Below are 17468 nucleotides of genomic sequence, written 5' to 3'. Positions count from 1 at the left end.
AACAAACACAAACATACTCCATGAAATTCATTTTTCAGAAGTGAAGTGAAGAGGTCCTTTCACTTCAATGAACACAAGTTAAAAATACCCCAACTAGTGAAAAACAATTCATGTCACAAATGTCACATTGCACAGATTTAATGAATGAACAGACTCACTCACACTTTGGAATCATGAACTCATTACAGTACAGTACGTGTATTGCTATGGACACAATAGTTAAATGTACAATCTCAGTGCGCTTATCAGGTCACAAGTAGTCCATGCTATCTTCACACTATCATAACTTACACATAGGCATGTATCTATGTAGGACAGGAGACTCAAAGCATAAGTGAAAAATAAAATGTCTACCATTCACTTTGGCAACACAACATAGAGATCTTTAACTGACCAGAGTGTTTGCTTGTCCTTGCACATAAGAACACAGGGGGTGATTGAACATAAATGAGATTTGGCAGTTGTGTTGGGGGTTGAAACTGAAACCTTGACATGGTTACTCTTTAACAAGTGGACAGAAAGTGCAAAGCTTTGCAACACCAAGAACAACAGGATGCAACTTTAACTCACAAGTTAACCCTGTCATTCCTCCCGGGACCTAATTTTCTAAATTTCCTTCTCTTTAAAACAGCACTTTGGTCAGCGTGAGTTGTTTTTAAAGAAAGAGCAAAGAGCTGTGCGTTGCGCGTCTGACGTAATGAAAGTCATTGAATTTGTGCCATTGAATTTGTGTCTTTTGAGCCAATCAACAGGAATTCTGACGTGCTGTGATGACAAGCCACTGTTTGATTCAAGTCCAAACACCACTGCATGTTATTTCTGTTATAACTGTTAAATTTACATTGTGAAATAATTCAATATGTTGTGTTGAATTGATAAAAGCCCAGCACAGTGTAATTATTGCCATGGTCTTCATATCATTCAACATGATTTAACATTTGGGCCTAAAAAAGGCCTATGATAAACACGCATTAAAGTAAGATACATGAGATTATTAAGGAAATTATTTTTATAGAATATAGTGGAAAGATAATTTGCTTTAAAAATAAAGTTTTATACAGAACATTTGTGCTCATTATGTGCTCCTTTAGTGTAACTTCATGTGTTACTTTAGGCCTATCTTCACTGCCACTATACTGAGAGACATTAGGCTATTTTAGAACAGTAAATGGGAGAACGACGTGTTGATAAGTGGTCTAAATTGAGTGAGTAATATGTATGCTGTAAAGTACATTTCAAATACAAAAGTATTACTTTTTGTTGTGCATTATGGCCCCAATGAATGATCGGCTAATGGATTATTTTATTTACTGTGTGTCCGGCTGAGAGCGTAGTTGCATAGCTTATGTAGCCATTTGGTAACATATTTTGATGAGTTACATGATCAGTCAATTTAGTAACTCAGTGGTCAATGTTATGCAGTTCAACTGTGTAGAGATTAGATTAGATGCGCCTGGCAGACGTTGAAAACCAAGATGCAGGTCACATTTCAAAGACAGAAGTGGTAGAACGCCTTCCTCACAACAATTACCATGAAAAACCTACCTGTTTGATCAGACACACCCAAATGAGGCATAGGTCAAACCTCAAAGGCCTGCACGCATGTTAAGAAATCAACAAATGAATGTGCACTTGTAATCAAAATAGCTTTATGCGATACCCTTCTTTGTTCTATGTAAGAGCACGTAGTGCACATCTATTAGATTATGGCCCCCTGTTCAGTAATGGCATTAGTTTAAGTGTGCTTCCTGGTCAGAGGTGTGAGAGTCATCATTTTCCCTGACCAAAAGAGAACACTTTAATAATCTATTGAGGCATGTTTCTTTATGTTCAAACATTTTCTGGTTGTGTCTGATGTCTTTTGACATCTTTTACAGAGTTGGGTGCAGGCCATACTTGTTTGATTGGAGGCAATACGAGTAAATATAAACTAAAAACGAGTCATGGCTGAATTCTGTGTCTATCTATATTAACTGATGAAAAAAATAACAGGCTATATTATACACGCTCTATACCTAAATACATCCACCCCCTGCTCACACATGCACGCGGCCAGCACATCACATGACCAACCTTGAGGGTGGACCGGAGCTATAATTACAGTGATGATGTCATCTGCCATTCAGTGTTACTACAGAAACTAGGTCATGGTTAACCCCTTCTCTTCCAGGTAAAGGAACCACTTTTACTAAACCACTGAAAAATGTTTTTAGCCAGTGCAGTTTTTTCGTTTTCTATGCTGTTGTGTGTGTCTTTATAAAGCAGACATTCTACATAGGGGGTTGTTAAAGATAATACCTGCATGCTATTAGGAATATTCTTCATATTAAGGACAACAATCATTCATCCATACTAAATGTTAGGCCTCGAAAAACAAGGCCAGAAACTGACCTGACTATAAATAACACCATAGGAACAGAGACTAAAGAACTGACAACAAGAGATACAATTACATGTCTTATCAAAAGCATACAATGTTGCATTGCGGTAAGGCTTTAAGGGGTGAATGTAGCTCAGACGACAACATTCTTTCTCCTGAGACTTCTTGCACGAACTCCAACCAAATGTTTAGTCTGTCCTGAAGATGAATGTGGGCTAGAAGCTACACTCAAGTCTCAAACCACATAGGCCTGGTATTTTGCAGAGGGTTGAGTAGAGAAAGTACTGCACTGCATAAACAGAAGATGATGTAGGCTTCCTGGACAACCACAAACACCACTAACATTTCACAGCTACCTCTTTAGCAAACCCATGGCAAAAACAACAGAACCATGCACAGAGCTGTAGCATGCTTGCTAATCTCTCTTTTGGTGGCTACCTGCCTTTTACTACGGTATGTCGAATTTCCATGACAACAGATGATTGACAGGAACACTTGGTGGAAGAAACAATGACAATGGAAAGCAGTGTAGGGGAGGTCGAGGTTAAGGTTTGACAGCAACTTGAGAAAGCATATGTTTGAGAATGGAAAACTAACACAAAAACCACGACCCAATTAGAACTGCACAAAAACACTCTCTGGTGAGAGCTTGAGATATGTTTGGCTGATTCCCTCTATTGCCACAGAACAATATTGCTTGAGACGACGAAGCAAGATGAGGCAAATGTTGCCTTGTAAAACTGCACTTAACAAGCAACATAAACAATCAAATTCTTCAGCACAGAATCTCTGTGTCTCCGATAGAAACGGAAAAAAAACAAAGAAAGCTGTCACACCGACACCACATGGCCGAACACAACACATCATCAAGGATAATTTCCACCTCCACTCACATCTGACAGTAAGTAGCCCAAATGTCTGTGTTTTGGTGGCTGGTGTGACCAGTTAAGAACTTGCGCTAAAGACGGCGACAAAGTCACTGCTAAAGCCACCTGGAAAGCAGGTCAAGAACTAAGCAGCGAAACAACCAAGCGGCCAAACGCAAGCCTATGACGATCGACGGCCATCGGACTAGACGCATCGAGCCGACGGGAGACTATTACAGCTCGGCTTGGGCTGTATTTATTCCGGCAGGCGAGCCCGGGCTGTGTGATGTGCCTGGCGCATTGTTAGCGCGCGTGTGCTGTGAGAGAGTGCCGCCGCACCACTGTTTCGCATAGAAGAGGGGGGAAGTGAGAAACAGCTCTTCTGCTAAGCCAGTCGAGCGCTACAGGTTACTCCAGTCCATACGCCCGCCACCACGTGCTTTCTCACATACACACAAACAGACACACACACTCAGTCACACACACACACTCAGGCACGTGCTCACTCTCACAGACACAAACATTGCTGTCTGCGCATGCGCCCGTGACCCACTAACTTTTACTCCCTTTACCTCGTCTGACTTGGAAACTTTGTTGGCAGGACTGCCCTGCTATCCACAACCACCCCCCCCCCCCCTCCACATCCACCCAATCCCCACCCCCCTCTCCAGCAGCACCTCCACCTCTGCCTCCCCCCCGTCCCCGCCCCTCCTGAGTCAGACTGAGTGAGTGAGTGAGTGAGAGAGTGAGAGAATGAGCGAGTGAGCGTCAGCCCTGCTCCTCCCGCCTCAGCCCCAGCACACATGCTTCACGCCTGCCAATAGGCGATGAGCCCGGGACTCTTTAAACCAGGGGCCCGTCCTCGCCGCCCGCTCTTCTGCAAACACTGCGCACCGTAGCCTACTGAGACACAGCACAGGGCGGCGTAGCGTAGCGCGAAACGCCACACTGCTCCATCAACCGCCACTTAAAACACCATCGGCAAGGAAGCCACACACACAAACAAACACCTCGTGCGAGTGTCTATGTAACAGGTGAGACGACGGCACACATTCCGCGTCAACCACAGATGCAAAAAAAGACCTCTGGTGGACCTGCTTGATTCAAAATCTAAGTTTGCTCTGCAAGGACCACTTGTACCTCTTAGAAGTTTACTAGCTTCATCTTAATTGACATCCTTTCCAGGGCTAATGACTGCCAACGCTCGGACACACACAAACAAAAATCTCCATGTGAACAGCTTGAGTCCAGACACACACACACACACAGGTGGCGATAGTCATTCAGTAGCTTCAAAGCCTTTCACCAACTGACCTGTCTTCACACATTCTCCCCAGCCTACGGACACACACCAGGGACAGATGACAGGCAGGCTGTCTGATTGGCACCCCACAGAATGACTACAGGGACCACAGACGTGTCCACTTCAGTCCAAATAAAACACACACTCTCTCTTTCTCTCTCTCTCTCTCTCTCATTTTCTCTTCTTTATCTCTCTTTCTTTCACAAGTTTCTCTCAATGCAGTATTCCCTTAGCCCAGCTGAATTCACTCTCACCTCTTCTGCCAGATTCTGGATTAGAGGCCGGGCTTTTATGTCCTCTTCAAAATATCCCACCTTAGCAGCCGTTCAGGGGATAGATAGAAAGAAAGAGAGAAAGAATATAAATCAATAAACTGGCCAGTGACAGCAGCCTGGTCAAATCCAGACAGCGAAGAACAATGCAGTGAAATGACTCTCTATTTTAATTCTAGGCACACAACAGATCAGTGTAAAAATACATTTTTGATCAAATGACAAATAACCTTCATAATATTAGAGCTTAAGTGGCTGTGTTTCTCTTGTGCAGGATGAGCCAGAGAGAGTCACACACACACAAACTGACACGTTTTCTCTCTAAATTATGTAATGTTTTACCATGAACATTCAGGTCTCATCAGTATCAAGTTTAGGGCTTTCATCATAAAATACAGATGAAGCTTAACTAAGCCTCTTGTTTGGAACAAACAGTCTCAGCTTCCACAGCACCCTCTGCACTCAAGCCATATTTTACATCACTATTCAAAAATGACATTCAAAAGGTAAACACAATTATGACAAAATAATTACAAAACAGAAATGCTGAAATAATTAGCAGGGTAGCTGTTAAAGGCACCCCCCTCTCCGCTGTCTGGCTGTTTAATGTGCCGGTTCTGTTTTGTCTCTGACTCCCTCCCTCCCTCCCCCCAAAAGAAAAGCTTGCCCCCCAACTGCCACCCCTGCCATAGCTGTCCCTGTCCGTCAGTCCCTAGTAATTAATATTTACCCACGGAGACAATCTGCCTTCTTGTGCTTTGCGACGGATGGCGGTATCCCCATCAGAAGAAGAAGACTGCTCGGTCTTCCTCTCGTCTCTTTAAGGTCCACTATCGCTCTCTCTCTCTCACTTTCTCTCTCCTTTCTTCTCTCTCTCTCTCTCGCTCTCTGTTCTTCACTCTTTTGCTCTCTGTAGTCTTTCGGTCCATTCAGGAAGCCATCTTGTGTTTTTTATTCGTGTTTTACATTGGTGAGCTTGCACGCTCTCTCTTTCTCGCTCCCTCCCCTCTCTCTCTCTCTCTCTCTTTCTCTCTCTCACTCGCCCTCTCACTTCCTCCCCTTCACCAATAGGTCTACCACATACACACGGGGGAGTTTTTTTTTAAAGCCCGTGTGATCGCTATCACTGCTGTGCTACGGAGATCTCCTCCCACTCTCTCTCTTTTTTCACTTAACCCCCCTCCCTCCTCTCTCTCTCAGTCTTTCCAGCAAGCAAAGAAGCTAACTGCATACGTGATGTGAATGCCCCCCCCCCCCCTTACCCCCCCTGCGCGTGCACTCACTCACTCTCTCTCTCTCCACACACACACACACACACACACACATATACACACACACAAACACACACATGACGCAACGTCACGCTACAGATAGCACACAAAGAGAGCCAAGCCACCAATCAGGGGCCAGGATGAGCTCTGCTGCTAGGGTGAAATACAGACAAGGAGAAAGAGAGAGAGAGAGAAAAAATCATAAAGCAGAACTGAGCTAGAGGGGTGTTGGAAAAATAGAAGGGGGGGGTTTGTTACACGGTGTGTGAGCGCGTGCGTCCATGAGTGACAGAGATGGAGAGAGAGAGAGAGAGAGAGAGAGAGAGAGAAAGAGAAAAGGAGAAAGAGGAAGAGAATGAGGAAAATGGAAGGTGGATTGGGGGGAAGGGACTCTCTACGGCTGTCAATTATCTCCTTGGGCTCGGCTTCCCTAAACAATGCCTCTGGTATGTGGTATCGCTGAACACCATCTGTGTCACGGCTGCCTGCAACAACCGGACTGGACTGCACAGTGCAGTGTGGTGCAGCACAACATAGCACGGCACAGCACAGCATAGCACAGCACCACACGGTTTAGCCCGCACACCGTCTGTGTGTGCACCGCAGCACAACCAATCAATGTCACCAGCACTGAAACACACACACGCACACACGCTCTTACACCAGGATCTGACATTCCATGTTGCAGACAAAGACTAGAGATCAAGGACACAAACAGCACATTAGTCAGTTCTGATCTCAACATAAGCAAAACCATATGCTAAATGCAATGACTGACTGAATAATTTCAAATGTGCCAAGTTGATTATTTATTTTAGATGAAATAATGTTGAAATGCTATATGGTATTTATGGTTTTGACAGATCAGTACCAAACAGAAATGTTTATTAACAACACATGCTTTAAAGAAACATGCCAAGACACAATTTGGGTTTGAATCAACATAAATGACAATATTTATGAATGGATAATGACATCCTTTCCAATCAACACACTTAAAACTCAACACTCTTTCTGTTACCACTGAATCATTATGGCTTTTCAGTGGGCAGACTTCTTGGAGCACAAGACTACATACCAGACATATTTCAAAAGTTTAGACGGCTGAGGATTATTCTTTCATGTCTTTTGTTGTTGTTGTAGTTGCTGGTCATGTTGGGTTAAGAATAAGAGTAAGATAAGTTGGCCACTTTCTGAGAACGTGTGAAAGTGAAATGTGCAAGCCATCGGCAAACAAGCCCAGCCCGGGCTCAAAGGCAGCAGATTATCAGTCAGCTGCTATTGGACGCCACTCACCGGCTGCCAGGCAACAGCAGCTATTGAGATTCCACCCACACCTGCCAACATTGTCCTTGATTATAATCTCCAGGGGGGGTGCGCGTCACTTTTTACTCAAACCTCTCATTGAGGAAGCTCGCACAACACGTCTGAGAAACAAAACAAAAATGCGAAGAAAATTGTACTTGAAAAGCTTTTCCACGCGTTCACAGACAGTAAGTCGCTGTCACAGTGCACAGAGGAATGAAACAAATTCAGAGTAGTTTAGTGAATTAAAACAAGAATTACAACACAAATCCCACAAAAACACAAGTCAGCTCTTTTCAGGCAAAACTTGGGACTACATCATGTGCAGCACAAAGAAGACGGTGTAAAACTGAAATAGCATGAAATAGCATAGCGAGTTCAAACATTTACTGATTCAAAGGAAATTCAAACACGTGGGGAATGCTACGAGAGCAAAAGTGAAGACGTTTTTCCTTTTTTGGGGGACTGTGGAGACCGTTGAGAAAGAGAGAGAGAGAGAGAGCGGCGAGAGAGTGGGGACGCACGTGGGGAGGGAGGGCAGCAGTTACTGTGACACAGCAGTCAGGATGCCTCTGAGCGTGGGAACTCCCGAGCGCTCACGTCACACACCGTGCCAAAGTGTGCCGGGGCCGTGCGGACGTGTGCGCGCTTACAGCCAGCCAGCCGTCGAGGAGAGTGTGAGAGAAAAAGAAAAGCGGGCGCCTGCGTGCGTGCGTCCGCCAGGGGAAGACCAGCGGTGGCAGGCAGCGTAGTCAATCCCAAAAAACGCGGGGCCACTGCAATCTCAGAAATGGCCTATTGCGCTTAATGCGGCTTAGAAATGACCGTTTCCAAGCCTCAACATACTCTCCCTTGCTTCGTGTTACCATCTACACACACCTAGCGGGTGGTGGAGACATGTCTGCTATTCTCTGACTTGCAAATGCAATGAATGATCTGTCTACGTATACCAGCACACATAGTAAATCCCATTTGCACATCCCTGTGCTCTACTCTTATGTGTAGACAAACGACCGATTAATGCTTTATGAAAAAACCCAGACAGACCTTCAGCACTTAGCCTTGCTTTGCCTAGCTTACTGATTACTCCCTTCCCCCTCTACTGCAAACACACACACACACACACACACACACACAAACGCACAATCAAATCAACAGTCCTAAGAAGAGGCCGAAAAGAACATGCTTGAACTCGTCACGATAACGAGCTGAAGGAAAATCTGCATCCTTGAGTGTGCGTCCAAGCGCAGAGAAAGGGCCGGAGTGCCGCTATAATTATAGCTGAATAACGAGCCTTCATTAAGACGCTCCACCCCCCATTTTCACACACCTCCCTTCTTAGCCACAGTCTGTTACCTCTTACACCTTCCCTAAACATCTCACATGCCCCCCAACACACGCACACACACACACACAGACACACACACACACACAAAAGGCTAAAACACAAACTCAACCCGTCTGCTTCTCCTGTGTGTCTGACACCCCTACAAGCCCACCACACTCCAACAGCGCTGGCACAAGTAAGTTATTGTCAAGGACCAGCTGGCCTTAGACAATTCTGCAATGTATGAGGCTACACCACAAGGTTATTGCTATAAAATATCTGTGCAGTGGTGTATTTTAGTCTGTTTGAAAAGGGTAATATTTGTGATCCATTACAGAGACAGAAAAAATGAAGTCCTATGAAAAAGGAAAAAAAAACATTGATTACAAAATCCTTATGACTTAAAGATGCAGTCTGCAATTCTGGTAAAAGGTTGTTGATATTTGAGCAAAACACTAGCTAGGGGACCGTGAGAAGCAATTCACTGAGTTTGACAAAAAGTGTATTGGATTAGAATCGCTGACTTTCCCTTTAAACTTAATTAAAGTCAGCGCATCTGCCATCTGACTCATGAATCCAGCAAGTTTTTTATTGGATATGAACGATTAATGTCAGTGAAACACCTCAACAACCATTAACTTATCTGTTAAGATGTCTACAAAGAGCACAAATTTTGCCCTGCGCGCTTCCTGCATGCCTCTCGAGCAACCTACATAACTGGCCTACCATGCCCCCACTGGGCAAATGTGGAATAATTAGACGTGGTTGCCAAGCGATGGCAAGTCGGCTGCTGCTCCCACACAGGGGTCACGTCAAGGGGAGAAATAGAACACGGTCACACTGATGAGTACAGTTAGCGCTCCAAGCTAGCTTATTGTTCTTCCTGCCTGTCACTCATGTGTGCTTATACCACCAATATAAATCACTGCTTCATATAACACATGAAGAGGCCAAATCAAATCTGTTTTAATTCATGTGTAGTGTTTTCTGTGTGTGCATGTGAGTGTCTGTGTGTGTGTGTTTGTGTGTGTATACTCTGGTCCCTGCTGCTGAAGGATATGGGGTCATTGTGTGGGAGGGATGGAGCGGGGGATGGGCAGTTCCATTTGTAAAGCACCAGAGGCAATGGAGCCACGCACCGATCCCTTCAACACAAGCTGACCTCGTAGCACAGATCCAGTGAGTGGGGTTAGGTGCTGTGCAAAATAGGTTGAGCAGCTTTCAGCCAACCAATCAGAAAATTGAACAATTAAAAAACTGAACAATAAGTGATCTGTTATGCATACGAATGGATGGTTATAAGGCATCGACAATATTTGGTCTAGGTCAATAAAAAAACCTCTGATGGATGATGAGCGATGATGTTTTTAAAGAGGGAGTAGGAATCTAACATTTAAACCAAGGTCTCTGCACAGACACACAACACTGTTAAAAATACGGCTTTGCAGGGACACCGAATCCAGTCATTCTCTCTCATTAAAATAGCCCAAATACCTTGAGCTTGCCTCTGGTGAGACGCATGACCAGATAAATGCCTGTGAAATTAGCCATGTTTTCAGCTATAACTAAGGCAGCCTGTCTTTAATTAGGCGTGTCATGCATTCAGCTGTGACATTCAACCTGAATAATTCACAGTCCACAGCGAGTGCTACAGAAACATGGGGCAGAGAGCTCCTCAGGAGGAGAGCAAAGGGGTTTTGAGGGAAGAGAAGGCTTCCTCAGGCTGCCTGTCTTGTCACCTTTTGCCCCCTTTCGTCCCCTTATCTACTCCAAGAGGGGTAAAAGTGGGTTCCTTCCCATTGGCTTCCCCTCTCTTTTATCCAGCGATCACTTTTCTCCTCCCAGCCTAAGAACACCTCACCACAGAGTCTTCCTGTCCTCTTTAAACCCCCCACATCTTTCTCCTCGTCTGTTTCTCTCTTTCAATCTGCCCTTCCCTCCCTCCCTCCCTGGCCCCAGGTCAGTCTCCGCCTCCTGTCTGTCCTTGTAGGGCCCCAGGGGTCAGAGGAAAGCAAGAGAGAGAGAGAGAGAGAGAGAGAGGAGGGTATAGAGCAGGCTAAAATAACTCTGCAACTCTGCACAGATCAGGATACCAGTGTGTGTGTGTATGTGAGTGTGTGTCTGAATCCAGCACCTGAGATCCCTGTGAAAGGAGTGACCCATTGTACACAGTGGGATCAAAAGCTAAGCTATTTGAATGTCTATTCCCAGACAAAATACTGCTTTCAAGTCTGAGGCTCTGTTTTGAATAAACAAAAAACTGCTTTGTCTGGCAACATCCATGAAAGAACACAAACTATGTATTCAAACCAATATTCACGTGCAAGCAAGAATACCCAAGAAATAATCAATTTGTGAAGGCATGAGCCAACAGGCTGGAAATACTTGCTGAGAGGTTATTACTCAAACTGGTTTACAACTGCTGAGCTAAATACAGACCCTCTTCTCAGCTCACCCACAACAGGCATAAATGCCCCTACACTAAACATGCCTTCCACCTTAACCTTGCAATATTGCAATATTCAGATTTATTGATCAATTGACAGAGTGCAACACTATTGTATAACAAAGAAAGCAGCAGACAGAAAGCCAGCAGAACAAAGAGTCAATAAATATACTAAAAAGGGCACATGAAGGGAGATACAACAAAAAACAGGAAATACAGAACAGGAAGTAGGCAGCAGCAGAAAATAAGTAAATACTAGTTGAGAAAACTGATGACAAGAGTGTTGAATGGGATGCAGCAGTGTTAAATTAGTTCCACCAAGGAGGTAATGTTTTCGTTGTGGTATGTTTGTCTGTCTGTAAGCAGGATTACACAAAAACTATCAGCCCAATTTTCATGAAACTCAGTGGAAAAGTGTAACATGGGCCAACGGCATTTGTCCTTGGTAGAGGTGCTCTTCTAGTTTATTAATTTGACATTACTCCCTTAATATGTTGCCATTGTAGAGATGAAAGAGTTAAGGGATTTAAAAATACACATAATTAAAAATCTATTGTCTGTTAATGTTGCTATGATGATAGTGTAGTCATGAGGAATAGGTTGCAATCACGAACAAAATGGCCAGTTGTTACATGTTACATGTTATATGTCATATTCACATTAATTTGAATGCAATATTTACATATTTAACATGTGTTTTCCATTAATGGTTAGTCGACGGTTGACGGAGATGGCTACAATGACGTGATGCACTCACTAAATGATATGTGCATGCTCAGTGCAGAGGCCTGGGCAATTTAGAATGGATTTGTCATTATTCAGAGGAGTGAGAGAAAAGCATGTGTGCTGTGGACATCATCCTTTTCAAAAACTGATAGAAAATGTTTAGAATATCCAGACACGTGTAGACAACACCACAGACCAAGACACAAGCTACATGAGGATGGCATTACTCTCAGATAAGGGGGGGGGGGGGGACTTGTTATGATGGCGATGGACTCAACACCGTGGTACACTTAGTACCTAGTTCTACGGTATGGCGGGTACCGTTGCAGCCCTAGTGTTGAAACTATAGTGATTGTAGTCAGGAAGGCGTGGAGAGGCGGCTGCTGTTCAAAAGTAGAACTAAAGCCAGACTCTGCTTCACTCTTCAAGAGTGGAAATGAGTCAGCTCTGGTGGAAGCTTTAGTCTTTACCAAACCAACAGTTCAATAAAAACATTACTCATAACCAGTGGCGGTGCGTCAATACAGGGCGCAAGGGCGCCGCCCCTCCTAAAATTTTGAGATGAAAAAAAAAAAGAAAAAAGTAAAAAAACATTATATACCAAACAATTAAAATAGGAAATTTACTGTGTTAACGCGTTAAATGTGTGTGGGAGCCCGTAAGCCCCTGTCAACAACCACTTAAATGTGACCAAATATAATATATTGCCATTCGTTATCACTGAGATAAGCCCCTCCTCCCTGGAGGGGCGCCGGCCAAATGGAAGTCAATGGGAGCTCTCATACTTTTCTCATACATTTGAGCAAGGACAGCTTCTCATTGGCGGATGAAAGTTCGATCCTGGGGCGCAAAATTTTGCGCCCTGACCAATGACATCGTTTCTTATTTCAACGCGACTGGACTATTCGTCGAATCAGAGACCTTTATCATTCCCTCACAGCCCATATACATCTCACGTATCTACGAGAGCAACATAGCTAGCAGAGACTTTGATTCTGTGAGTATGCCGACTGAAAACTTTCGAATCGACGATCAGATGTCGATAAGAAGAGACTGAAAGACATGGGACCCGAACGTCCGGATTTAAAAAAAATGCAGCAGCAGAGCATCGACCGCGGGAGGACGTACACCCGTAGCTTCTCCTCAAGCCTGTATGCTAACCGGAACTGGTTAGCTGGTTGTTCAGTGAGTGATGCGTTTTTTTGTTTTCCCTGCCTGTTGTTCCAAAGTCCTGGGACTGAAACAATCTGGACTGCAACGGGGATGAGGGATCTAAAGCACTTCAACGATACATGTAAGAAGCACGAATCTTGCCGCAGCCATCTAACTAACAGCCTGAAGCTAAGCCTCTTTGGAAGACTGAGTATTGCAGAGCAGTTGGACGAAGGGTACCGAATTGGCATTCGAAAACATGTAGTATCATCCAGTGTTTCTGAATCTATTCTGCTCTAAACTACTGGTATCATTCAGTCTTTCTCACTCTATTCTGCTCTAAACCTCTACACCCTGTGTTTTAAAAAAAATGTTTTTTTATCTACTCTGTTTTAAACTTCTTGTACACAATGTTTCTGAATCTAGTCTACTCTAAACCTCTACTACCCAATATTTAAACCTCTGGAACCCAACCCAATGTTTCTTGTTGAGAGTTGTTAGTGGACAGTGTTGAGCACTGTGTTTTCATGAAATAAATCTTTGTTTTTTAATATATTCTACTTTTCTAAAAGAAAAAAGTAAAAAAAACATTATATACCAAACAATTAAAATAGGAAATTTACTGTGTTAACGCGTTAAATGTGTGTGGGAGCCCGTAAGCCCCTGTCAACAACCACTTAAATGTGACCAAATATAATATATTGCCATTCGTTATCACTGAGATAAGCCCCTCCTACTCAAAACCTCTCTTGTGTTTTTGTTTTCTCATTGTGGAGTGCTATTTAAACCGCACTGCCCAACTGCGCCCATAGTCTATATATGTCTATGATTGCGCCCCCCCCCCAAAAAATAAATCACCAGCCGCCACTGCTCATAACTGTTAACACTAAAAATACAAATCTGTGCACCATAAATCAAGTGTTACAACAGCATTGCTTTGGTTCTTCCTTTCCAGGAAAGATCCGTTACGGTTAATGAGTAGGCCTAAGCCCTGGCATTGTACAATATGATGTTTTATCAGTTCATATTTTGAGGGACTCAGTGCATTGGTTATGACTTATGTCTAGAAACCAGAGCCTCTAAAACAGGCTGCATAAAATACATTTACATTTAGTCATGTAGCAGACACTTTTGTCCAAAGCGACATACAAGGGAGAGAATAGTCAAGCTACGAGCAATAGAACCTTGTGTAACAATAAATACTACTTTACATAAGAAATATAACAAAATGAAATAAGAAAGAAAAAGAAGTGCAGAAATGTAACTGCTGTAATTGCAAGTTACGCACTAGTCGAAGTGCCAGTTAGGATGGGAAGTGCTCTCTGAAGACAATACTTTCCCACATCTTTCCCCCAAAGGGTTATTTGACTTCTTGACTGCAATAACTTATTAAAAAACGCTGCAGACACCTGATTTGATAACATTGTACAAGAGCATTAAACATAAAATATCCTGTCTGAAAACTTGATTGTCAATAATCCTAAACCATTGCCAACTGTGTGAATGACAAGTCAAGCTGACAATGTGTAATAATTGTATGGAAGTAGTGGCTAGAAAGTGACATCCAGTTTATTTTGAGAGAGTGTTGACACCTTGACAAACATTGGTTTGATATCCCTGCATACTACTCATTCCAGATTGTGAGAGTTGTCACACAAAGGCAACACTTGGATCCACCAGAGACGTGTTGAGACCTGACATACAAGGAATGTCAAGGGTGGACCCAGGCACAAGGGACGACATAGTAGGTAGCGATTGGATGCAAATAATTCACCACTCTTCCTGTTGCATCTTCCCACACCCATCGAAGAAGCGGTTAGTTTGATGCTAATCTTAGCGCTAAAAGTTTCATCTCAAAAGGCCCAATTACTGGGCAGCAGCAATTATTCAGGCCTTGGCTGGGATACACAGCAGTAGCACAGCTAGTACAAGTTTGTCCCACTCTCACACAGTGTAGAGTAGGGTGACCAGACGTCCTCTTTTACCCGGACATGTCCTCTTTTTTAGACCTAAAAAATGCGTCCGGCAGGGATTCCAAAAACGTCTGGAACACCTTCTTGCGCGAGCTCTGACTGTAGAGAGAACTGTCATTGGTCGACCGCCCTCTCAGTGTTGCCAGTTGCACGATAATTATCCTCCAAAGACGATCATTTTGAGAATTTGGTACGATACTTCGCCATTTCCAATCTGGCAACACTGAGCACCTTGCCACTTCCACTAGTTGCATCGTTTACAACAGCACATGACATCTGCATGTGTAAAAGATTAAAGTAAACATTTAAAGTAAACAAAGATTAGAGTAAACATTTCATCGCGGCGGGAGGGGGCAGGGTCATCTGCATGTGAAAAATGTGTCAAAACTTTGTTGCGGGGGGGAGAGGGCGGGGTCATCTGTATGCTATACACTACCACGCCCCCTCCCCCGCGACGAAGTGTCCTCTTTTTCACAAACTCAAATATGGTCACCCTAGTGTAGAGGCTCTGCCATCCAGAAGCCCAGTCTCTTTGCCCACTACATTCTAAGTTGTCATGAAAGACAAACTTTGGACTAATGAACATGTGTTGCAAAATACATCCTGGTTACAAATAGCTTAACTTTTCTCACTACTTTTGAGCATGAATTGAGCATGTGTGGAAGGAACAAAATGACCAGTACTGAAATGTTGATTGGACAGATATCATATCGGTCCTGAAAACAATATAAATCTTGGGTTTTTCTGCTAAGAGGTAAATGTATAATAATGTGCTGACATTCTGATAAAACATACTTTCACTGTAACAAACTAGAGAGAGAGACGTCTGATTCAGTTAACTTATTCTCTAACAAGTCTCACCATAACCTTTGTAAACAAGTAATAATGTGATTATTACTTGATTTGTGCACTATTGTGTTGGGGAATGGTGCTTGTGAATTGTTGCTGCGCAAAATATTAGCCACTTACCTCCCAGCTGTTGGCTTTCTTCTTCAGCTGGTCGCACTTGCGCAACCTGCATATCTGGTGGCCGGTCTTGCGGTTCAGGCAGTTGCTGCAATTGCCGCAGTTCTCCTTGCGCAGACAGGGGTCGCACGCGCCACACCGCTTACGTTTCTTCCTCTGCTGGGCTGCTGCCCCACTGGAGTCCTGGGACTGAGGCTGGACACCTGGGAAAAAGCCCCCGCTGTGGTGCTCGCTCTGGATGTACTCGTCCAAGGGAGACATCGTGCCCATGGCTTTGCCCCGCAGTAGGATCTTGGCATCTTCTTCATCTAGGGAGAACTCATAGATGTCCTGTGGTGGGGGGCCTGGGCCCCCCCTGTGCCTGTCCATGCTCTTGTCCAAGCCCTGGTGGGCTTGTGATGTGTCAGAGGCACGGGAAAGTCTTGACTGCACTTTAAAGACTCAGTCCAGGGATTGTCCACTAGGATGGAAGATGGAGAGACAGCTACTGGGCTACGGCTGACTTGGGTCAATGCGGAGCTGAGAGGGGGACTTTGGTTTGAGGGGGAACTGTCAGCTTCTAAAAGCCAGTCCTACCCATGCTATCAATCACCCGGATGTCCAGGTGGATTGAAGAGGATCAGGTGACTGGAAATGCACAGCATCTTCATACAAGGTCACCTAGAGGGATGTACAAAGGTCCATCTTAACTTTGATGAGTGTGTCATGACTGAAGTCACTCCGCTCTTCAAAAACAAGGGTCTGTAGATGAGGGGGAAACAAAGGGGGAGAGGGCAACAAGGAAAAATAGATACATTAATTCCAATCTGCTCAGAAATGTATGCCTATTCCCAAAGTAAAACAGGATACCAATGCCCATTTTAAAAGACTGAAAACTTTTTGATTCATAAATATATCTCAAGTGACAGAATTATTTTGTGGCATGATTTCCATTATTCAGCAATAACCATAAAAATAAAGCGTTTTTTGAATAACCTTTGAATAGTATTGCCCTCTAAGAGATTGGCTAATGCAACCGAACACCAGACAGTGGACAGATGTCGGCGCACTGAATCGATGGCTAACGCTACGTGCAATATGTGAGAAAATGTCAGGTTATAATGGCGAATCCCCACGAGGAGGTCTTTGTTTGCCCTCTTTGCATGAGAAAGGGCTTTCGTTCAGACCGGCGACGGCGCTCTTTGTGCCGTGCAAGGAAGCTCCAATCAACCGTCAATAAGCCGAAATATTTTAACTGTGTCTATAAAAACCCGCCGTAACTAGGCCTATTCTGTTCCACACTACGTGACATAACAAAACTATAGAAGATAGTTGTAACGTTAAAGGCACACCCTTATCGTTAACTTCACCGTTTCCTGAAACAAGATGATTAGACGTGTAAATGCACCCTACTATAAATAATTTCCAACGACTGGTCGGCTCGGTGGAGGAGCAGCTTAATTGTGTAAGTTAGAGTAGGCTACTTGTTAAATTCTAACTTA

General features: G+C 43.9%; 1 protein-coding gene across 3 annotated transcripts in view; it reads right to left on the bottom strand.

The window, feature by feature from the left end:
• Positions 1-17468, bottom strand: part of tet3 (tet methylcytosine dioxygenase 3) — a 47056-nt gene that overhangs the window by 28117 nt on the left and 1471 nt on the right. The window contains exons 2-3 of one of the 3 annotated variants that reach the window (XM_031570409.2): positions 15991-16728; positions 4804-4863 (exon numbers count right to left, since the gene is read on the bottom strand). In XM_031570409.2, coding sequence (XP_031426269.1) covers positions 4804-4863; positions 15991-16356 — 426 coding nt within the window. In that variant the 5' untranslated portion in view covers positions 16357-16728. Of the gene's footprint in view, positions 1-4803; positions 4864-5551; positions 6066-15990; positions 16729-17468 lie in introns of those variants that run through there. The other 2 variants (XM_012815977.3, XM_031570411.2) reach the window with 2 other exon arrangements.

Source organism: Clupea harengus, chromosome 7 (genome assembly GCF_900700415.2).
Source record: "Clupea harengus chromosome 7, Ch_v2.0.2, whole genome shotgun sequence".
Classification (NCBI taxonomy): domain Eukaryota; kingdom Metazoa; phylum Chordata; class Actinopteri; order Clupeiformes; family Clupeidae; genus Clupea; species Clupea harengus.
This window is presented reverse-complemented; position numbering and strand designations above follow the sequence as displayed.